At 37.6% G+C, this 24,706-nt stretch overlaps 1 protein-coding gene across 1 annotated transcript; it reads left to right on the top strand.

Moving 5' to 3' along the window:
* Positions 1-1,035: 1,035 nt before the first annotated feature.
* LOC137403650 (BAR/IMD domain-containing adapter protein 2-like) lies at positions 1,036-23,095 on the top strand. Its single transcript, XM_068089632.1, has 14 exons — positions 1,036-1,241; positions 5,001-5,076; positions 5,913-6,002; positions 6,673-6,734; positions 6,935-7,006; positions 7,276-7,398; positions 14,547-14,612; positions 15,018-15,104; positions 16,180-16,281; positions 16,503-16,578; positions 18,313-18,514; positions 19,353-19,436; positions 20,183-20,372; positions 22,228-23,095. Exons 1-14 carry the CDS (start codon positions 1,179-1,181, stop codon positions 22,648-22,650), a joined length of 1,716 nt encoding a protein of 571 aa, XP_067945733.1. The 5' UTR covers positions 1,036-1,178; the 3' UTR covers positions 22,651-23,095.
* The last annotated feature ends 1,611 nt before the right edge of the window (positions 23,096-24,706 follow it).

Raw genomic sequence — 24,706 nt, 5'->3', positions numbered from 1 at the left:
TCTTTTCATCTGTCTAGTTCTATTCTCCAGCATAGGTAATGAACTCTGTGATGGCCATCGAACGTCTCATCAGCCATACATCTCAACAATTCACACCATTGAAACAGACAGTACCAAATAAATGTATTGGGTAGCATCGTATCTTTTATCGTATTATCACACACACGCACGCCCTATTTTCTATTGCTTGGTAATAATATCTGCTCCAGTTGATAATTGCCATGTTATCTTCCCTTGTATGTTATTATAATCGGTGCAGTCACTAGATCAATGGCATAAGATAAATATAGGTTTGCTTGTTTTGTTGAGACAACAGCTGGGTGTAGCGAGCTATTCAATGTTGGTGAGTAACTGATGTGCAGCTTCTGCCATCACTTGTAGGCATGATTACATTTATATCAGTGCATTGTTCTCTTGATATACTTATCACATATGTAATGTTGCCTGTATGCGCATAATTTGATATTATATGCTCTCTGGGTAAGCAGTGGATACTTTGTTGTTCTCTTCTTTACAACAGATAATTTTATCTCAGAATTCTTACGGTAAGGTATGTTCTACCCTCGGTTAAGCGACATTTTGTGCAAATGCTAGCAGTAGGCTGGCATTGCACAGGTCTTTCACTTTTGATCAGATTGACCACAGGTAGGTGTTTAAGAGGCTAATTCTCAAGAACCAGGATAAAGCTTTGAAACCCAAGATTTTTTGTGATTTGGTAAAAATCATGCAGCATACGCATGTGAAATTTGGATGAAATTGGCAAAAAACTAGAACCGTGTAGCGTTTACACAGACTAACACACAGTCTCAAAGTAGAATTTGCTAATATAGATTTGACTAGTTTTGTAAAGGTTGATAATGTTATAGTATGCAGTCTAAGTGGTGCGTATGCGTGGTTACTTTTGCTCCATCGCATAATGATCGCTGAGGTGACGTTTCCATGAATATTTTTGATTTCATCAACCAAGCGTGGCATTATATCCGCAATCAACCAGGTCACGCCAGTAATACACACTAGTAAGCCTTTTTAACCTAACAGGTTCAGCGTTTGATTTATGTCTGGCAGTGCGAGAGCAAGCGAAGAATCAGAAATAGCATTGTTGTGTGTCGCGCAACCTTACATGTCAGGTTTGTTGGTAGTCGAATGCTCTGAAAGATAGACAGCATCACAAAGGCGCTATGGACACTACAGAAGTGGACAAGTCTGAGAAGGCGCATGAGATAACTACTGCTGTGTACAAGGTTGGTGATCCCTTTGTGTGATGACAAGCACTAAGATATCTACATGTAGGTGAAATGTGTGCTTCGAGTCATACAGGGTAGTTGTATTAAAGCATGTATATATTCCCCGCTGTATTGCAGAAGCTATTACGGCAATAGCTACCCATAGTAGCTGCACCGATAATGGCTTGTGTTGCACTAACATCAAGCGTGTTAATTTAGTCTGTCCTTAAAAAGCTAGCTTCTCATTGCCTCTAAGAAAGCAAATCTGAAAAACTTGTTTAAATGTTTGACAAAAGTTTCTTTTAAAACAATCATAAGCACACTGTCACATACATGCTTCATATGATATCCTAGGTCGTGTAATTTCATACATGTCTGTGAAATCTTAGGTCATGTTTTCTCAAACATGCATATGATATACTAGGTAATGTTATCTCAAACATGTCTGTGCTTTCTTAAGCCATATTGAGATCATATGTACGCGTCACACATGCATATGACATACTAAGTCACATTATCTCATACATGCATATGATATCCTAGGTCATGCACGGATACCATGTTCATGTTATTTCATGCATGGATATGGTATTCTAGCTCATGTTATTTAGTATAGGTTTACGCTATCCTAAACCACATTTTCTCATACAGGTATCCTGTATCCTAGGCTATCATTAAACACGCATATGTTTGATGATAGCCTAGGATACACAATGCTATGTATTTGATTAATGGGGGCTCATGATATACATCACCAAACTCAGATACAGCCAAGATAAATTGGCTAGCAACATTTTATATTGCATTGGCAAGGAAAGGATGAATGTGGTAAAGGGTCTTTACAAGCAGGGCCAGGCAGCTCACCAGCTTCTTAGCAACCATGTTTGACGCGCAATTCATCGTAACATTTGTAAGGAATGTAATTGATATATTAGATGTGACTGCAGTGTCACTGCTGACTGGTAACTCACTATGACTGATCACTCACTATGACTGGTAACTCATTATGACTGGTAACTCACTATGACTGGTCACTCGCTACTGACTGGTCACTCGCTACTGACTGGTCACTCGCTACTGACTAGTCACTCACTACTGACTGGTCACTAGCTACTGACTGGTCACTCACTACTGACTGGTCACTCACTACTGGCTGGTCACTCACTACTGACTGGTCATTCACTATTGACTAGTCACTGACTACTGACTGGTCACTCACTATGACTAGTAACTCACCATGACTGGTCACTCACTACTGACTGGTCACTCGCTACTGTCTGGTCACTCACTACTGACTGGTCACTCACTACTGACTGGTCACTCACTACTGACTGGACACTCACTACTGACTGACACTTCCTGCTGACTGTTCTAGGAGAATATTCCAGGGCATCTGGAACGCCAGATGTAATGTAACGCCAGATGAACCTGCTGTCAACATACTAGAGCATGTTGCTCGAGATTTGAGTCAACTCAATCCTCACTGTGCTGTTTTTACTCACTGCTGGTTTTGCTAACTATTGGTAATAGGTTTTTGTGATCTACGCCCGATTAATCTTAATTTTTACATAAAGGTTTCTATTGTAATTGGCCATTTTATCACCTATAAAGTTGCTATTATTTGGGCTATTAGATTTCATATGTAGCTTTCCCAATCTTCCATTGTGCCATAAGGAGCACAGCCAAATATTTTATCATTGCTATCAATAATCAACAGATCCACAGAATCGCACACAAGTCAGAAGTTGTTGAAACTTTTTCCCAATTACTCAAAAGAACATTTTTAGATGTTTCGCCCAATCCATTCAACTGGGCTGCCAATTCTCAACTTTAGAGCATAAGGAATTCTTCTCACTGCTCTAGATTGTGTGCATAAAAAGAAGTAAATGTGAACTCAGCTTGGTTTGATTTCCTATGATTGGTACAAAACTAAACTTTTATTGACTTGTTAAAAGCATTGACCATCACCTTTGGAGATGCTTGAACAACAAAGAGTCATTATGTACAGTATTAATACAGAGTTGGAGAATCAAATTAATTTTTCTTAAAATATTTGATTGCGTTGGGTTAAAGCAAAGATGAGCTCGTAAGTGAAATTAAATGACAGTTAGTTGAATGTGTAAATTGTATGCTAATAAATGCATAGCAAATGTTTCGAAGTTAGTATAGTAAAGAAGGAAATGATGGACATAAGCGAGAGGTTTCTCCCAACTGTAACAATGGTAATACAGTTGTATCAGCATTGTTACAGATGTATCACCATTGTTACAGATGTATCGTCAGCTGAAAGTTTTCGTCTGCTCTATAATAATACTTTTCGCGGAGCAGACGTGAACTTTCAGCTGATTTTTTTGCTTTACTTCAAATCTATTTTATGCAAAAGATGGATAACGGAGACAGTTTTAATTAGTTTCTCTCCGTCTACTGGATTATCTATCTGGATTAGCTTTAAAGGTTCAACGCTGCAACGCAATTATTTAAACCACCGAAACAGTAAGAGCTTATCACAACTACACGTACTGCACAACCGATAATTGAAAAGACCATTTATAAACTAGAACAATAATGGCGAGTGAGAACTGTTGGCGTCACTTCATTTACTTTCTACGTTCTACTGAGAACTAGAAGTGAATCAACAGGAGACATTATGCTGAAAACGAGCTTACGGTGACGCGTGGAATTAGCAGGCGATGAATCAATCGCAGATTCTAAGTACATCTTACTCGCCCCAAGAGTGAATATTAAATAGTAACATTGCATCTTGATCAGCGCATAACTGCGAATACTACATCAAGGATGCTTCATTAAAATGTGTGTCAACTTAGTACACACCTAGTTTTGTATAAACACTCTGTGTTTAGACACTCTGTGTTTAGACACTCTGTGTTTAGACACTCTGTGTATAGACACTCTGTGTTTAGACACTGTGTATAAGTACTGTGAATAGACGTTCTGTGCATAGATACTCTGTGCATAGATATTCTGTGTATAGATACCCGTGTATAGACATTCTGTGTATAAACACTGTGTATAAACGTTCTGTGCATAAATACTCTGTGTATAGATACTCTGTGTATAGACACTCCGCATATAGACACTCCGCGTATAGACACTCCGCGTATAGACACTCCGCGTATAGACACTCCGCGTATAGACACTCTGATAACTAGTAGAGTAATTATTCCTACAATATACGGAATCATTAACAAACTCGGTGAGTTTAGGTGAATTTTGGAGTAGGAGTAACTCATTGTTCATTTGTTGCAATTGTTAACCAACGAGTCGACATTATCATTATTGTACATCTACCCGTAGGGTAGTTGGTTAGGTTAGAGCAAGAAGAGATCGATAAAGAACAAAGTATACACGCTGAGCAAGCAATTTTTTTCACAAAACGCAAACAAAAGTCAAAAAGGTAAACTGCTCACTTGTGTCAACTCTAGTAGCATAGGCATAGTTTATTTTTTCACTATCTTTATTTAATATCATAATGTTCCTTATAAATATTTATAACATAAAATTTAATTTTTTTCAAAAACGTTTATTGCTCTTGCGAATGTCTCTTTGTAGGTTACATACGTACTATACAAAACTATCGCTATGCAATGCCTTATACATATAGATAAACATTGTTTACCGGCTCTATAATAGCCAAAGCATTTCACATTTAGTTTAACTTGCGCGATATATGATAGGTAGTGAGAATTTTCTTGTATGTTGCAGCAAACATTCTTTTGAAGGTAAAACAAGTTATTCAATCTAAATCTTTAATTGTAGGATTTACAAACAAACTTCACACAGGGACTCAAGGCAATATGGACTACAGGCAAAGCTCTTCACAAATCTCTAGAAGGTTCTGTCAGTCATTTCTAGCTTTAGGATATTGACTCTAAGTAATGTTTAGTTCGTTCTCATCTTTCCTGTCCTATTTCCTACACAGAATTATTTAATATGGATTCAGAGGTGACGAGGAGAGAGAGTGTGGGTGAATATTAATAAGGTAGTATGTAACAAAACAACTAGAATATGCATAGAATTCTGTCACACCCGACTCACTGAAGCAGAGCCAGAGGTTTCGTGATTTACATTAATCCATTCCTTTACTCGTATGTAACTTGTGGGGAATATTATCATTGGTTAATGAGCCCAAACTCGTAAGATTCACTTCGATCAGATTTTACTAAATTGTAGTAATAAAGCTCATCCAGTCTTTGCATAAACAGGGATTTGCTTTTATTGTACATAGACAATCATTCGATCATTCCATCAGCTTGTCAACATTAAACGAGTGTATATTATTGAGTACATACATGAAAACACTTTTTATCCTTATAGTAAATCTGCCCATCTTTTTTAGAAATTCTTCTAGTAAAACAGCTAAGATATTTCTAAAGTTTTTTTGTCAAAAATTATAAATGAACATGAATTCAACAAATTTGAAAAAACCAATTTTAATATTTTCTAAAATAATAGCTGTGCATTTGAAGCCATGCTAGGAGCGTGAGGAAAAAAATTACACTGCACGGGAATCAAACCCAGATATTATGATTCCCAGACAAGAGCACAACTGCTGAGCCACTCGATCACCTTGCCGCATCATGGAATAATTGTGCACATACCTATTAATATATAAAAAACAAAAAGCTTTATATTCAGTTTGCTTCCTAACCTAGTAGAATCTATTTTTAGTTTCTGCTCAGAAAGCCAAAGCTCACTTCGATGCTATCACATTATTGGGTCAGGCAGCCAGCCAATCAGAAGGAACAGTCATCACCATAGGTAAGCGCATAGAATAAATTCAGGCTCAAACCATACAAAACACATTTATCATGCGCACACGTCATTAGGAATAAAATGTTCTTAACTCAAGTTAAAGTGTTATTCAAAAGCCAGAGTCTCATTACATTATGTTCCTTATACCCTATAGTTAGTATTCATAAGACTACGGACGGACCAGCGAGTCATTGAACTGATATCACACTATGAGCTCTTCAGGACAAATAGTCATAACACGATTAGTTGACTTCAGATGATAGATGATTGCTTTCCATTGTGTGCCATGCTTATCTCAACAGGCGTCTGCTGGTCCCGTACTGCCTGCCGTTACCTAAATACAGGGTGTTGATGTTTTGTTTAAAATAACATATTTTAATAGATTTATAATTGCTACCTGCTTCTTCAAAATGTTCTAATGTTGTAAACAATTTTATTAATAGCAAATCGTGGCTCCCCATTTTTTGCTTCAAGTTACTCATCCATCAATTTTCTTACTTCATCTGATACTTTGGTTTGAGAAGAGAGACTACACTAGTTTTATCTATGGGCCGCATACTTTTAGTTCTGTTAGTTATGTCTCCTTTTGCGTTCCCGTTTCTAATGAAACTCTGTAACCAATGTTTATTTTCAAATAAGCTTTCTATATACATATGCTATAATTACTGTGTTCCAGGACACGCGCTTATGCAGATGGCTGAAATATACAAAGAGATTCAACACCAGGCCGATGACAATGTATGTCCGATACGTCATAGAATATAGCTGACAAACATGTTTCACCGCTGCCAGTGCTATTTTACCGTGTTACTAACATGGGCTTGCTCTCTCCATTTATGCCTTACCTGCTGTACAAATTATAGGTGCCTAAGGTGTTATATTCGTGAATGCGTGTGTTTGCATAGCTAGTTTTCAATCAGCGTACTCTGTATCTGTAGATAGCCGCGTTAAAGAAAGAATTATGTAACCCTTTGGAGTTCATTTTGCTAGACAACAGTGAGAAGATGGAGGTGAGTAACCAGCAATTAGTTAATACTCTTGTTAGTCACAATCATTTAATAGTATTCTTATCAAAGTGTTTAATAGACTGGTTATGGTATAAGTAAGCTTTTGTGTTGCGGTCAAAACTACGTATAAAACTATGACCTGAACCTAGCTGGTAGTAAAATCTAACACCAATTATTGATGTTAGATTATATTTATATATATAAGACTATGGCCTTGAACCTAGCTGATAGTAAAACCTAATACCAATGAATGAGAAGTATGTATTTAACAGGAGAAGTTGAAAAAGTACAGTAAAGAGCATAGCAAGGCCGTTGTACACTATAAGAAAGCTGCAGCCAATCTTGCCAAACACAGAAAGAAAAGCAAAGGATCTCAGAATAACAAAGAGATGCAGGTGAGTGATTACCCTGGATGTGTTGTATGTAATTATTTGGAAATAGTTAATAGAATTATTTTGCTTTCTTCTGTCAAGTAAAAACAACCTCTACATTGTAACGTAGGCCTACATGTTAATTACTGTAATGTTTACCGAATGCAGTGCTGGAAGGTGTTTGTACACCCCTCATGTTTATGGAAGGATATGTTCAACCCAACAGCTGCTCATGTAATAAACATTACTCCATTCTTTTCCAGAATGCTTCTACTATAAATAAACTTGAACAGAGTTCTGAACAGAAGCTAAAAGTATTTTAGGAACAACAGAAGCAATAATTATCGCTTGTTAAAAATAGCTATTGACTGTCTGAGATAAATTTAGGAATTGCCTCCTCTCTGATAAATTTAGCTTCAATTATTCCAACATCAGCATATAATATCATGACATTCATAACTATAACACTTCAAGTATTTGGCATTGCTAAAAATACTTTATATATTTATAGTTTAGCGATAGGCTTTTTTTTATACCTTTTATCTTCTTCTCTATCTCTCTACTTATTTCTCAGCCTAAATATCTCTCTACCTATCTGCCTCTCTATTTATCTAATTAGCTAGCTCTCTATCTCTCTGCCTATCTTTCCATATATTTCTCTATTTATAATTGTAGAAAAGAAGTTAAAATTTATTCATTTATCTGGAAGGAACTTTATATATTTATGAGTTCATTAAAACCAACACTTGACACCTTTATCCAATAACATAACTGAATAACAGGTAACATGACAGGTAATAACAAGTAACATGGCAGGTAATGACAGGTAACATGACTATAATAAAAGTATTTTAAGCAGAGTCAAATTAATCTAATAATCTAGTAAAATGCCTAATGTTAGAATTTAATGTAGTAATATATATATTGCTAGATTCGCTCAACTACGTGTATATTACAAATCACCTTATTGAAAGGTGTCTTGTAATGTAGTCTTATGATGCCAACGATATAGAACAGTTAACCTAGAATTAAGCTTGTCAAAAATAATCTACATATAGTTATGCATACATGTACACCGCAAGAGAGTCCCGTGACATGAATATTAGTCTATCACTATTGACCATTGGTCTATCACTGACACCTGTTTATAAATTGCTGAGATAGTTGGTTATATATAATCTCTGGTTGATACTTTCATTAACACAAGATCACATAAAACTTAATTTTATGTTAACATAATCAGTAGAAAGATTCAACGATTTAAAATTAAATACTAACAACTACTTAAATACCTATATACCTATATGTATATAGTTATTTTATATCTATATATAAAAATTGTTTCCTCACCCCGGATACCCCGTATGGGTGGTAAATTCTGCTCTAACTCGGGTCTCCTACCAGAGACCTGGGAGTTTGAGCACTCGCCTCAAGATCTTAGCTCTTCCCAATAGCGCACTTTTCTGCAACTCACCTGAGTTGATTGTTGTTGGTATTTGGGCAAGCCACATTTTATGCGCCGGTGTTATTTCGCCCAGTGCCCCAATGACTACTGGGATTACAGTTGTTCTTACATTCCAGCATTTTTCAATCTCTTCTCCAAGAGGGAGATATTTCTCTACCTTTTCTTTTTCTTTGCTGGCTATATTGTAGTCATTGGGTACTGCTATATCTATTATAGTAGCCCTCTTGTTCTCCTTGTCTACCACCACTATATCTGGTTGGTTTGCTAGGACATGCTTGTCAGTTCGGATGTAGAGGTCCCAGAGGATCTTAGCGCGGTCATTTTCATTGACCTTACCAGGAGCTTCCCACCAGTGTTGTGGTTTATTAAGGCCATACTCATCACAAAGACTTCTATACACAACACCTGCGACATGATTATGCCACTCAGTGTATGCGTTTCCTGCTAGCTGCTTGCATCCACTGATGATGTGTTGGATGATCTCAGGTGCATCTTTGCACAGTCTGCATCTAGGATCATCTCTAGTGTGATAGATTTTCGTTTGGAGTTGCCTTGTTGGGAGCACTTGCTCTTGGGCTGCCATGACTAGCGACTCTGTATTGGCCGTTAGGTTTCTTTTGTTCAGCCACATATATGTCTGGTGAAGATCGCCAACCTTAGATATTTGTTGGTGGTAAGCACCATAAAGAGGTTTCGTGTGCCAATCAATTTCCTCATCATCAGGGCGTAGGTCCGTTGTAAGAGCAGCCGATTGAAATTCAGCTAGCAACTTATCTGAAATGGCCATGGAGGCTGCATATGCTTTGATGCTTTGCTCCTCCTCTTTCACTGTCTGCTGTACACTTTTGAGTCCTCTACCGCCATCTTTCCTACCAAGATACAATCTAGTAGTATCAGATTTTGGGTGGAGTGCTCCATGCATGGTCAGCAGTTTACGAGTTGCTATATCTGTTTCTTTGATGGCTTCTTCAGTCCACCTTATTATGCCTGCTGGATATCTTATTACTGGCAGTGCGTAGGTATTTATTGCCATGACTTGGTTCTTGGCATTGAGCTGGCTCCGTAAGACCTGCCGAAGGCGTTTCTTGTATTCGGTAATGGCTTTGTGACGTACCTCGGCTTCGTGGTTGATGTTGCTTTGCATAATCCCCAAGTACTTGTACCCTTCTTCTATATCTTTGATGGTACCATTTGGCATTCTTAGGCCATCTGTGAGCATAGAATGACCTTTCTTAAGAATTAGCCTTCCACATTTCTCAATACCGAAGGTCATTCCGATGTCCTTGCTGTATACCTGAGTGAGGTGTATTAGCGAATCAATGTCCCTTTCTTTGTTAGCGTACAGCTTTGATGTCATCCATGTAGAAGAGGTGGTTTATCTTGGTGCCACTCTTAAACTGGTACCCATATTGAGTCTCCTCCAGCATATTACTTAGAGGGTTTAGGCATATGCAGAAGAGCAGCGGTGATAAGGAGTCACCTTGATAGATGCCTCACTTAATTTTCACACTCGCCAGCTTTTTGCCATTAGCCTCCAGCTCCGTCTTCCATTTGGTCATTGACATCTTGATGAATGCCACAAGAGCAGGTTGAACATTGTACATACTGAGGCACTCAAGTATCCAATTATGGGGAATTGAGTCATAGGCCTTTTTGTAGTCAATCCAAGCCATGGCAAGATTGGTTTGCCTTCTCCTGCTGTCTTGACAGACCGTCCGATCCACCAGTAACTGATGTTTGGCTCCTCGGGTGTTGCGCCCAATTCCTTTCTGAGCACTGGTCATATAGTGACTCATGTGCTCTTCCAGTTTGTCTGCAACTATTCCTGAGAGCAGTTTCCAAGTGGTGGGCAAGCACGTTATTGGTCGATAGTTTTTAGGAATCGGCCCCTGCTTTGGATCTTTTATCAGAAGTACAGTTCGTCCTTTGGTCAGTCATTCTGGATGGTCACCTTGTTCTATTAGGCATTCCATCTGCTTAGCCATTCTAGTGTGAAGTGATGCCAATTTCTTTAACCAGAAGGCTTGAATCATGTCATGGCCAGGTGCTGCCCAGTTCTTCATACGCTGCACTCTGCACATGATGTCCTCTTTGCTGATGGTGAGTCCTTGCTGAGCCACAGTGTGTTGATGGCTCTCTTTAAGCCTCTTCAGCCAATTTGCAGTGGTGTTATGAGTAGTCTCTTTCTCCCAGATGTCCTTCCAGAACTTTGAAGTGCTAGATCAAGGAGGCACAGACATTGGCCTCTGCAGTTCACCTTTGAACTGGGAATACACTTTAGATGGATTATTGATAAACAGTTTGTTCATTCTCTTGTTATCCCGCTCTTTGGTGTACCGCTTCAGTCGTGCCGAGAGAGCTACTAGCTGCTGTTTGGCAGATTCTAGAGCTTCTATTGTGGCTTCTCTTTTTGGACGATCCAAACTGTGGTTAGATCTTTCACTGAGCCTACTAACTTTCTTGCGCAAGTCCTTGATTTTATTTTGTAGCCTCAGCTGCCAGGATGGAATGGCTAGAAGCCTTGTTGGCAGTGGCTTAATATCCATCTCCTCCAAGATGACGGTTGCTGTACTGTAGATTAAGGCATTAGTCTCACTGATTGATCCAGTTGAGATCGACTCCAGTGCCAAGTTAATGTCTTCTAACAGCTTCTTAGGTATGGCCTTGCTAACTCTTTGTAGTGGTACCCTGCTTCCATAATCATTAGCAGCTAACATCTTGTTGATGATATTTCTCTAGGTTACTTGGGTGAACTGTTCCCTAATTTCATCTACCTCAAGTTCCGATATGAGGTGCCGCTTGATTATGTTACTCCTCTGAGCTACAAGTTGCTTAGCGGTCAGTGGCAATTCAGGGCGCATGTTTATCCACAGTTGACGCATTCTTCCCATGTAGCCCCACTTTTGAGGTTCACTCATAAAGTAGCACTGCATGAGGTCCGTGTTATCAGTCCGAGTCCATTTCATCCGTTTTGAACCAGTAGCCCATTTTTCCCTGCCTTGTCCTGGTTCAGCTACAGGCAGCGGGGACCTTGTTTGACCGGGCGACGTTCGAGCCGGCATGGCTTTGGTTATTGCACCACTCATCATAGAGGTTGTAGACATTATACAAGCAAGGGTCTTGTCTAAGGACCACTAGAAAAGTGCAGTTGTTGGGGTTTGAACCAAAGACCTAAAGATCACGGTACCGATACCTTACCAACTGCGCTATCTGTCCTGTATAAACCATATATGTATAAACCATATATGTATATATATATATATATATATATATATATATATATATATATATATATATAATTGTTTCCTCACCCCGGTTAACCCTAGTAGGTAATAATGTCTACTCAATATCGGATCTCCTACCAGTGACCTGCGAGTTTAAGCGCTCACCTTAAGATCTTAGCTGTTCCCAATAACATGCTTTTTTACAACTCACTTGTGCTGATTGTTGCCGATATTTGGGCAAGCCATATTTGATGCCCAGGTTTTATTACACCTAATGCTCCAATGACTACAGGAAAAACCGTTGCTCTTACATGTCAGAACTTGTCAATCTCCTCTCCGAGTGGTAGATATTTCTCTAGTTTTTCCTTTTCTTTGCTTGCTGTGTTGTAGTCATGTAATACTACATTTATTGTAGTGGCTCTTTTGTTCTTCTTATCCTCCACTAGAATATCTGGACAAAACATGTAAGTTCAGATGTAGAATTCCCTGACGTGTTAGCACGGTCATTCTCATTGACTTTCTTTGACTCTTCCCACCAGTGTTGTGGTTTATTGAAGTCGCACTCCATCACATAGACTTCTGTACACTACACACGTGACATTAATATGTTGATCAGTGTATGCATTGCCTGCTATCTGCTCGCATCCACTGCTGTGTTGGATAGTCTCTGGCGCATGCTTGCACAGTTTGCATATAGGATCATTTCTAGTGTGATAGGTCTGTGTTTGGAGTTGCCTAGTTGGGAGCATTTGCTCTTGCGCTGCCATGATTAGCAACTCTGCACTGGCTGTTAGGTCACCTTCGTTCAGTCACATATATGTCTGGTAGAGGTCACCAATCTCAGATACTGTCAGTAGTAGGCACCATGGAGAGGTTTGGTGTGCCAATCAGGTCGCTTGTCATCGGTGTGTAGTTCCATTGTCACAGCAACCAAGTGAAATTCAACTAGTAACTTGTTTATGGTGGCAACGGAGGCTGCATAAGCTTTCATACTCTATTCTTTTTTCACCGCCTGCTGTACACTTTTGAGCCTCCTGCTTCCATATCTCCTACTAAAATATAACCTAGTGGTATTGAACATCGGGTGGAGTGTTCTATGCAAGGTCATTAGATTGCGAGTTGCTATGTATTTTTGTTTGGTAAATTTTCCAGTTTACCTTTATACGTTCACTGAGTACCTCATTACTGACAGCGCGTAAGTAATATTGCCGCCACTTGATTCCTTATATTGAACCACCGAGTTCTTTGTACGCTGCACTCTGCACTTAATGTCCGTTTACTCCGGCTCACTTTGAGCCTCTTCAGCCAATCGGCAAGTTGTTATGAGAAACCTGTTTTTTGCAGATGTCCTTCCAAAACGTTTAAGTACTGGGTGTGGGAGGACCTGGCATTAGCCTCTGTAGTTCACCTTTAAACTGGGAATATACTCTTGATGAATATGCATTAGCAGTTTGTTCACTCTATTGTTATCCCATTTCAGTTGTGCTGAGGGTGCTATTCATGGTTTCCCTATTTGGACATTCCAAGCTGTAGTTTGATCTTTCACTTACTCTACCAGCTCTCTTGCATCTCCTGATCTTATTTACTCTTTGGTCAAGCTATCAGGTTCAAGATGCATGTCTTCACAGACGAGTTAACACAAGATATCGTGCGTTTCTCCGCGGTGTGTTTAGGCGCACCTTCCTTATTTGCAGAGGTCATTTGGGTCATCTGTCATCTGATTTCATTTACCTCAAATTCTTTTAATATTTATGTGCAATGAATTGTTTTGCAGTCGAACAAAATTCAGGGCCCATATCTATCCACAATGGTTGGGAATTTAATGAAAGAAGTGCAGTGATGCGGAATTAAACCAGGGACCTCATGGTCACCATGCAAACACCATATCAATCACACTATCTGTCCTATATATATTGCTATTTTATATACAGTATATAGTTATTTTATATACAGTATATTGTTATTTTATATAAGTAGTTATTTTATATATTTAGTCTATATACAGTACATAAACCTCAGGTTTTGTCTTTTTGACTTTTTGTGCACACTACGTCTAGTATAGCGATTAAAACCTAACAATGAAAAACCTGTAAAACAGAGGATTTGATCTCAGAACAAGCTAACCTATTAAGCTACACGGAATACATGTACAATGAAATCACTGGGCAGATAGTCATTGTCTGGGATAAAATACGCATAGCGAATCTGTGTTACTCGCAACATCACTAAAGCATGCTCTCACTGGTCTTATTACTAAGTTTAGCAATATGTATACTAGCTTACTCAACTTAGCCAATGACAACTATATTACCTGCCACTGTTTGTAAGCTGTTTTTTAATACCCGTGCAACGCCAGGCTTTTGGCTAGTTGTTTTATATATGCGGTTATTTTATACAAATAGTTGTTTTGTATAAACTTCTTTGAACGATGGTTATTCCCAAAATATTATTGAAGACCTCCTAGACCTGTTCATATATTGCAGTACTACAGAGAGGCAACAGAGGCGAAGCAGAAACTTGACAAGCTCAGACTCAAGCACTTGAAAGATGTGAGTCACATATCTATCACTTTCATTAGTAACTGCTAATATAGATGCACCTCACCAGCTTTTGTAGCAGACTGTTACAGCAGTCTAACTGCTGTAACAGTCTAGACAATGATGCCGCCAACAACAATAGGCATCCTTTTTATTGCTTCAAAAGCTAAAGTTTGCTGTTGCCACAAAGTAACAATTTTTTGTATTATGAAACATGTGAGAAGTTTAAATAACAGTAACTTTGGTTTACTAAAAAGCAGCCACATTCATTCAATGTGTTGTCTTGGTCAGTAGACGAAAGACTATGGTAATAATATTTATATTATTATCATAATATGATTTGAAATATTTACGTAGCGGTAAAGACAGCTATGTAGGTCTGTAGGGAAACCTCGTTCTGATGAGTTATAATTGTAGGCCTTGTTTGAAGAGAAAACCTGTTACCTTTATGCGTTTGAGAAGTTGGTAGCAGTGACCAAGAATGCCTCCCTTCATTCCCAAAGGGTAAGTATAGTCTGAAGGTTCATAAAGGTGAACGTTTCTTTTTATATAGTACTAGGCGGATGCCCAGCACTGCTCGGGTAATAAAAATCTTTGAACAGAAAATTTATTTTTATTTAACATATAACAACAGTTACCATTCTAACTTTCAAACTTCATATCATGAGAAAAGTAATTTGTGCAGTTTAAAGAAATTAAGAGAAAAATAAAACAACTGTAAAGGTTTCAAACTTTGTCAAACAACTGTAACTTTCAAACTTCATATCATGAAGAAAATTTTTAAATGTTTCATGCTGGTCAAATAATTTAAGAGAGAAAATAAAACAATTATAAAATTTTTTAAATGTAGATGTGAAATAATTAGCAAGTAATAGCTAAATTAAGTCTGTCTTGCTACAATTACAATAAAAGATGATTTGGTAATGATACAATCAATACGAACTGAGAAAACAAAATAAAAATCTTGAATATGTTGAATTAATAATAACAATTCGTGCATAGAAGTGTGTGTGTACAAAACTGTGAACTGTCTTGGTCTGTTACTTTGTCTGACCGAACAAAAAGAATGTAGAAACTACTCGAGATAATACAATTGTCCGCGTGAAAAGAATTCGCCTTTGCTACGATTTAGCAATCGAATCTTACGAAAAACCGAAAATAGAAGTAGAACGGCACATTTGAAACTGAAATGGCACATTTAAAAATTACAAATTAAAAACATGAGCAATGGGGGCAAAAAATTAGTTTTGAAACATTTTCAAAAAACTAAAAATGCAAAATGCACAAGGTAATATTAGGCAATAATCAAAAGTGCACATTTAGCGTATGCATACAGTATACGGTATATGATAAGAGCAATTGAAAGCTAAGAACTGTATAGCTCAGTGGTTAAATGTGTGGTTTTGAAACTTGTGGTTGCAATCTGTGAGTTTAAATCCAGCACCCAGCAAGTTTTTCATTCCAACATTTTAATAGTTATAGCTAAACAAACAAAAGTGCACACACAAACACACAAACTTTGAGACTTAGATATATGATACATGTAGATCGAATTATTCATGAATAATTCCCGCTGTAGTCAGAAGAACTGCTGGAGAATAGACTCGCAGACTGGGAGGTTTTGACGCAGTCCAAGGATATGAGTAAAGATGCTCTCAAGCTAATAGAATCTATTTCAGCGGTACGTTTGGCTATGTATGTTTGTATAGGTAAAAAGTGTTGAATCAAGTATTGGTCAACACCTTCAAGTTGCTCTAACCCTATCTTGCTGTACTAAACATCTAAATGAGTAAAACAGGTGCTTTTATGCGGCTGTAGACACAATTTTTGTTCAGTTGGTTAGACGTTTTTCAGTAGATGAAAGATTCTAAAAAATATAAAAAGTCGTGTTTGTGTTTGCAGCAGACGGACAATAATAATGAAGGCACAGGAAATGGTGAAATACATATTCATTCTGATACATTGTCAAGTGAATCAGGTTGGTGTGCTCTAGTGATTGTTTATGTTGTATTTTATCACTGTTGATAGTAGTATTACCTTAGAGATGAAGTTGGGTTTAGAGATATCTTAAATGTGTTCACCTGGTTTACCTGGTGCACATTGGTCAAGACATTGCACAAGACTCTTGGTCTGCCCTTTGTGAATGATGCATTCAAGTGCCACCTTCTAAACACTTTTACTGATGACGTACTACACAAACTTTATATAATATAGAGTGTATAATATACATTGTATAGAGAAAAGTTTGTCTGTTTATAAAAATACAGAAGGACCTACAATTTTTAATTTTACTTGTACATATTTTTGATAATAATTGAAAAAAAATTTTTGTTAAAAGCAAAGTTTAAAAATTTGTGTCATATTGCATTTTGCTGAGTTTCGAGATATTTTAATAGTTTTTTAACTAGACTCATACTGTTTGATAGCTAAAACTTTGTTGCAGTTGGTATTTTGAGGGAAGTTTTTTAAACATCCACTCAGGATTATTTCAACAGTAGAATTTGTATTGTAACTAAAATTGAGCCATTTTAAACTAAGTACAATAAAGGCTTCCAATATAGACAGCTTAGTGATTATGCATTTCTTCTCATGTAAAATTTTCAGTTCGTCGAGTTGGAAACCTTTTACATGGCTACAACATCAATTACGTTGTTGTCATTGAGTCATCCTATCGCTCATGTACAAACTGTTAAACAATTAATAAAAGTTTTTTGATAGAAACTCCTTCTTGATTAAAATAAAATCCATTTCTCACAAAATACATAGACTTTCCTTCTCTCGCGCCTCTTTTCAATAATCCAAAGGTATTATAGTTTCTATAGTTTGGCTTTCAATCCGAGAGACAAAAAATAAGTCCTTTCAGTAGCGTTTCTACCAATAGGTTTCATCAAACTGGTAATCTTCATTCGCCTGACTAAAAATACTAAAAGTGGATTCAGCATGTTGAATCTAAACTACCAGTGTCTCCTTCTATTCCACAAAGCAGAAAATATTTATGAAGCAAATAGTATTCGTGACATCAAATCTTTAGCTTCTGTCTGCGTGGAACTATATAGGTATAAAGATCTTGTTTGCTTTGCAAGATTACGCCCTACCAATCTGAAGTGAAAGATTGCTGTCATGCGAATTTTTCTAGATGAATTTTGATGAGTTATTCTCTTAATACATAGAGAGCATTCTCAGTAGATAAACTCTTCAACTATAGTTTATATCAATAATACTGCAAAGCATTTTTCATCTGGTCAGTTAATGTTCAATGTGAGTTGAAGAGGAATATGCATGTAGCTTGAGTGCTAGTAGTTAGCACCTGTAACTACAGTACTGTTCGAGACAGCATTATTACTCTGTTGTCCCAACTTGTTCAATTAGTAGATGAGGCAGCAACTCCAGGTAAACCAGTTTTTGCGAGTTCAGGCTTTTCTGATTTAAAACAAATATACTAAATTTTAAGTGTCTCATCTAACCACAGCATTGTAGCATTGATTTCATTCTTAATAAGTCTGTGTTGGGTCCAACCTACTAAAAGAATGATGGCATAGGAAGTAGATGCTTGTAAGCTCAATACCTTCTACCATTGATATTTTGGTTTTTGTCTGTCATTAACACACGGAATATCATCTCTATGCGCGTGTCGAATTGTTGCTTAGAATAGGGTAGAACACTTACATAGACACAGACAATGGACTTCAAATGACCTTCAATATCATTACAGGAAGTGCCTTGAGATCTAGCACTGATCCCCTTCCGAGTCTTCCTAATGACAGCCAAAAGTATGACAAGCCAAGAGTGAGGGCAGTATACAGTCATGAGGGAGCTGGGGACAATCAATTGGCCTTTGTAGAAGATGACATTATCTTGCTATTTGGTAACAAGAGAGATGGCTGGCAGTACGGGCAGAACGCAAGGACGAAGGAGTAAGTCCTTGTACATGTCCAACAATATATTTAACTAGTCTGCAGCCAAAGCCATCGCTGCAGTATCGAGCTGTTCGCTTATTTATTTCATTTATTTGAAATAATCATTAAAAATAGCCTGAGATTGCGTTTAACTGGTTTAGTGCATTAGTGCATTGGGTGTTAGTGTATTAGTGCATTGGTGTGTTGCTGCATTAGTGCATTGGTGTGGTAATGCATTGATGTATCAGTACACTGAAGGGTTAGAGCATTAGTGTGTTAGTTTATTAGTGCATTGGTGTGTTAGTTTATTAGTGTAATGGTGTGTTGCTGCATTAGTGCATTGGTGTGCTAGTGCATCGATGTGTTAGTGCACTGAAGGGTTAGTGCATTAGAATGTTAGTGCATTGGTGTGTTGCTGCATCAGTGCACTGGTGTGTTAGTGAATTGATGTGTTAGTTTATTGGAGGGTTAGTGCATTAGTATGTTAGTTTATTAGTGCATTGGTGTGTTGCTGCATTAGTACATGGGTGTGTTAGTGCATTTATGTGTTAATGTATTGATGTGTTAGTACATTGGAGTGTTAGTGCATTGGTATGTTAGTGTATTAGTGTGTTAGTGCATAGGTGAATTGTTGTACTAGTACATTAGTGTATTAGTTCATTACTGCATTGGTTTTTGATCCATTAGTAAGTTGGTGTGTTAGTGCACTAGTGCATTAATGTGTTAGTGCATTAGTGCATACTGTAACCTATGATGTAGTTGTTAGCAATTCAATTAACAATAGTTTCTCTGATGACCAACCATGTACTGCTGTGGACTAAAATGACCAAAGCTTCAATTATTTCTTCAAATGCAGACTAGGATGGTTTCCAATATCATTCACCAAGGCCTTGCGAAAACAGAACAGTTTCACCAAAGAGCCATCCTCCCTTGGCACAAGGTAATATGGTCCAACCTTTTTGAAACAATACATAAACTGGAGAAACTCTTTGGCGGCTAACCATTGGCTTGTCTCATCCCTTGTCAATGTGTGACATATTTACTGATATGCATGTACATGTATGTCTTGAAAACTAGACATTAGACAATTAGTGATGCTGGTAGAGCAATATGATTTGATTGATTAACCATGGTATAATGTGAGTGGCTGTGGCTGATTATTAGATACTGCAGCATTTAAAAGTTGTCCTCTCTTCAATAGATGAGCAGTTAGTCTTTTATTATTCGATACTAGCCCACTCGCAGTCGGCTGGCCTACGAAAAACTGTCAGGCGTGCTAATAAAGCACACTGAGTAAGTATATGTACCATAATTCTAAAAATGGAAGGCATATGATTGGTGGTGGTGACAGAATGCCGGGCAGGGAAGCCCATTATTGCCGGTTCAAACCTCATATGATACAATCTTTTTTTCTTAACCTCCATCTTTGGCTTTAGACAGACAAACACGCCTCTTATTCTAGTAAAGATTGAAGAACTAAATTGAACAGTTCTTATTTAAATATTTATCGATTCACCATCTACAATGCTGCAAGAATACTAATATGTCCTCATAAGTTTGTTTAGCTAACCTATGCTCAACAAATGTTTGCAGGAAGACAGGCTTTGTTAACAGTATGAATGCAAAGGCTAGCTGCTAGCCTCTGTATGATTCGAGGTTTCTAACAGCAACTATTATTTTGACCAGCACCATGTCAAAGCTGAGCAGGAGTGTGGCTGACTTGACCGGGGGTGATACCCCGAAGAACAATCGATCATTCCTGCAGGTGAACACCTCCCTCATGGATGAGAGGTCGAGCATGACTCTGCCTTATAGAAAAAATAATTCCAGCCCAGCTAGTCAGCTGCTACGGGGTAGCGGCAATATCCCTACTCAGGTAAAGTTACATTTCAAAAGATTTTGCTTTCAAGAAGTACAAAATAGCCATCAGCTGGTAGAGCTATTCTACTGTTAATCATGTTTCACACAGTTTCATTGTGAGTTGTAGTAGAGATGTGTGAAAGGGTAGCCATTAATGCTTTTCTGGCTGTTTACTGCTTTATGTTCATGCGATTTTGTTTCTACCTTTTGAAGCACGATTGGATCAGCCATTTGTAAAAAGAAGTTAATAATGCATTCGCTAATAATAAGTTGTCCAACCAAATGCTAGCTTCCCCGGTGCCTGGCAAAACAATCAGGGCCAACACCATTTTGTCGCTTTTATACTTTGAGGTTCTGGCTGCTTTTCCTAATTGAAGTCTCCGCATTGGAAACATCTGTTGGCTGGCCATGTAGCCACCCAAAGCGTGTCTCGAAAATGACTTTAATAAAACTGGATTTTATTAAGAAAACCCATACTATAGCGAGTGTTGGCTTAGACAGAAGAAGATAGAGGCTATGTTTGGTATGACAGTCATTATGTTTCTAATAGAAGACAACATTGGGATTGTATCCTATTTATAATGACAGCATTACCACTCTGTTGCCACAACCTGTTTGGTTAGTAGATGAGGCAGCGGCTCCAGGTAAACCATCTGCTCCGAGCTCAGGCTTTTCAGGAGAATTCTCAGCAAGTTTCGCTCGCCTTTCCTTCTCCTGATCTCTTTTCTTCCAGCAACCTCTACTATCCCTACTTTGCAAATTCTTTATCGGTAAATTCTTTCCCTTTCAGTATACTTCCAATATTCATCATTATTATTATAGCGCATCTTTAATAAATAAAGAGTAACTATGTTTTGACTTATCCGAAATATATTTACTAATTACTAGCTGTGAATCATAAAACTTAGTCGACAGAGTATTCTCAATGAGTTTAGGAAGTATGAGAAAAAATCTGTCTCTATAACAAAAACACTTAAATATGAAATACCAGAGTAGAAATAAAAATAGTACAACTATTTTTTGAAATTTTCTTGTTTCTTGAAAAAGCGCTATGGTAACCTGATTTAACCAAGTTTTAGTTTTCAATATGTTTAACCTGAAAAACTTGAAGGACTTTATAATCTTTAAAATGACTATTTTCTGATTACTTCTTTCTTGGTCTCTTAAATGCTTTTCTGCCTGCTACATCTATCGTTATGGCAACCACGCCAACTATTTGAGCTATTGCAGTGTCTATTAGCTCACACTAACTGGGCTTACTGAAATACAAAAGCATTTTTGTTGATCAAAACAACATGATGCATTATTTCACTAATTAAGCTATGGCATAAAAAGTATTTTGTGAACCACCTCAGGGCATCTTGGCTTTGACTCAGTGTACATCAGATGAGGAATCTTCTTTCTATGACAATGTCTTGCCTCCATATCCTTCCATATCCAACTGTGATGTTTCACAGGTACCATCGTCATCGTGCCCTTTCTTCTCATTTCCTTTGTCGTGGCAACCTGAATCACTCGTTGCTATGGCCAGCATAACTTCACTCTTCAGATATGCATACTGTATATGTGAATATTGATGTTGTTGTTGTTATTGTTGTTGTTATTGCTAATGCTATTGTAGGTTCCTCCTACCAACTCGGCTGTTAAAAATAGACCTCTATTCTTGAGTAATTCTCTCACCATTCATTTTAGTTTTGTTGTTACAATTTATTGCTGTTGTTGGTTGTTGTTGCTTGCTTTTACTGGTGTCAATATACGCTATATCATGAAATAAGTTTAGCAAATATGTTTTTTTTAACAGTTGGTTTTAATTTAAGTGTAAGGATTTGGTGTTTGTACGGTTGATAATTGCATTAATCTTTGCATTTTAGGGTAGTGCTCCACCGTCACCACCTCTTCCGCCGCCTCCTGCGTCTCTCAGTTTCAGCTCGGATCCGTCTGAAACTTCCATAAGCCCAAAAACGCCAGCTTCAAAGTTTCAACAGAAAGCTCCATCTTTACCATCATCACCCCCTCCTCCGCCGCCCCCGAACACAGGTCAAACTTATCCCCAAGGTCATCCAGCTTTGTTACTTTCTCCTCCGGCATCGATGAACATTGACAATAAGTCATCAAGCTTAACTAGATTGGACAAAAACTCTTCGCCGGTGCCACCACCACCACCACCTCTGATGTCTAGCATACCACAGGCTCCTGTCCCACCTCCTCCTCCTCCCATGGCAAATAATTCTAACATTCCTATGCCAACGATGGCACCACCTCCACCACCACCTCCACCCCCACCTAAACATTAGGAACAAAGGCTACTACTTATTGTTCAGAAGCTTTTCATGCAATTCATTGTATTTTCAGTAATACAAAATTTATTATTTTATTTTTGTTAACTAACTCGAGAACAGGAAGCATAGAGAGGCCATGATTGATAGTCCATTTTACTGAAGTTCTTTATTGTCTCCTAGATATGCCAGATTAGGTATAATACTTAGACATAGAGAGCGTCACAAAAAATGCTTACTATAGGATGAAATTATGAGAAAGCAATGCTATGCTGAATCATGATTGACATTTGGAGTTGTTTACCCTACTATAGATACTTCCATACCGATTAGCATATATTTACCTTATGTTAAATGGATTGTCCAATAATGCCTTTATATATAACATATCATTTTATGTAATTCCAGCAATTAGTTCCTACTCAAACCTAATTTACTGAATATATTTTTAGGTTCTGCATCATTCCTTTTGGTTTTGTTATTCATTTATTTGTGTTTGTTATCGTAATAATATTTACCTACACTGTATACCTAATGCTGAAAGGCAGATATAAATAATATAAACAATACAGAAGCAACATTGCGTAGTACTTCAATGGTCTCGCTGCGCAGTACTTAACCGGCAGCTTCAACCAGACGGATGAAACTAAATATGTTTTGCTGCGTGTCTACATATTGCTGTATTGCTTTTATCCTCGGAGGGCTCTATGTGAGTGCCCAAGATATTTCTATGATAGCAAAGCTTATACCAAACTGCAGCAAGCAATGCTATACAGAACTCTGTATCATAATCAACTTGAAGGGTGGTGTTCAGGTGAGCCTTCATCATTGACTTTGTAAAGAACAATATGAGTTATCCTGCTTAAAGTACAAATATATTAACCTGAAATGAAAAGATAAAAAGACTGGTTATTTTTTAATGTTGTTGCTCATTATATTGATTATATATAATATAATGCCTACAATGTGAAGCTATAATGTTTTTGCGTTTGAAGGATGCCAACAACTTTTGTTGGAAAGAAAAGTTTTTTTCTTGCGCATTAATAAGCTAAATGCAAACATTCAGACTTAATATTGAGCTAATCTACATGACCATAACATCCACAACCGCTACGTTAACGATGTGGTGGGCGGTCCTACAGAGATAAGCAAGAAATATTGCAATAGTATTCTCAACTCAAGTTTGCTAGGAGCCATGATAACTCAAAAAAATTTTATAGAAAAAAAATGTTTGTCAATAACAGAGAAAGGCCAATTTTTGTAAGAGTATCCATAAATACAGCTTTTCCATTGCTAAAATTGGTGCCGTTTACTTAAAACACCGATATAGCCTAGAAAAGCCCAAAAGCATGCATTTTAAACATCAACTATTTGAGTGAAGGAAAGAAATCTCACTAAACATTCACTGAACTCCTCGATTTCAACTAAGCCGACATCAGGCATGTTTCAGTTTGTTCAACTTCTTGTATCTTTTAGACTGGGGTACCTAAAACTTTGGTGATTGATTCTGCAATAGACGAAGAGGGAAACTCAGCTCTGTTCAGCCCTCCACTAGCCTTGCAGCTGACTCTCCTTGTTGGTGAAGTGGCATATAGTATGACTAAGATTGGAAGGGTGAATAAAGGTCTTATCGTTTACTCACAACCAGTAGATGATAGATTTTGTGACACTGAATATCAAAATAGCACCTGCTTTAGCTGTCAGCAAAGTTGTGACAGAGGAAATATTGAAGGAAATACGTCTTCTGTTTGCATTAACTGCAAACTACAATGTATGAAGAACAGCAGTACTTGGTATAATATTTACTCTCCAGGACAGACGACTGTTGATCAAAATGTATCAGGTGATTAGCCACACTTTGCCATTGTATTACAGATTGCGCACAATTCTTTTTGCATGCATTCGTGCTTCATGCTTTAAAAAATGTTGACCACAAAATCATTTGCACAGCATTTAACCTGAAGATGCTTAGTTCTTGCTAAATATTTATTTTTATATCTTAGCTATTAACCCTACCAAAACTTTTTAGTAAACTTCTGTAGCACGAGCAATGAAAAAGGTAAAAAGCAAGAGA

This window comes from Watersipora subatra, chromosome 1 (assembly GCF_963576615.1).
Source record: "Watersipora subatra chromosome 1, tzWatSuba1.1, whole genome shotgun sequence".
Taxonomy (NCBI): domain Eukaryota; kingdom Metazoa; phylum Bryozoa; class Gymnolaemata; order Cheilostomatida; family Watersiporidae; genus Watersipora; species Watersipora subatra.
The sequence above is the reverse complement of the archived record's forward strand: the minus strand, read 5'-3'. Positions and strand labels throughout refer to the sequence as shown.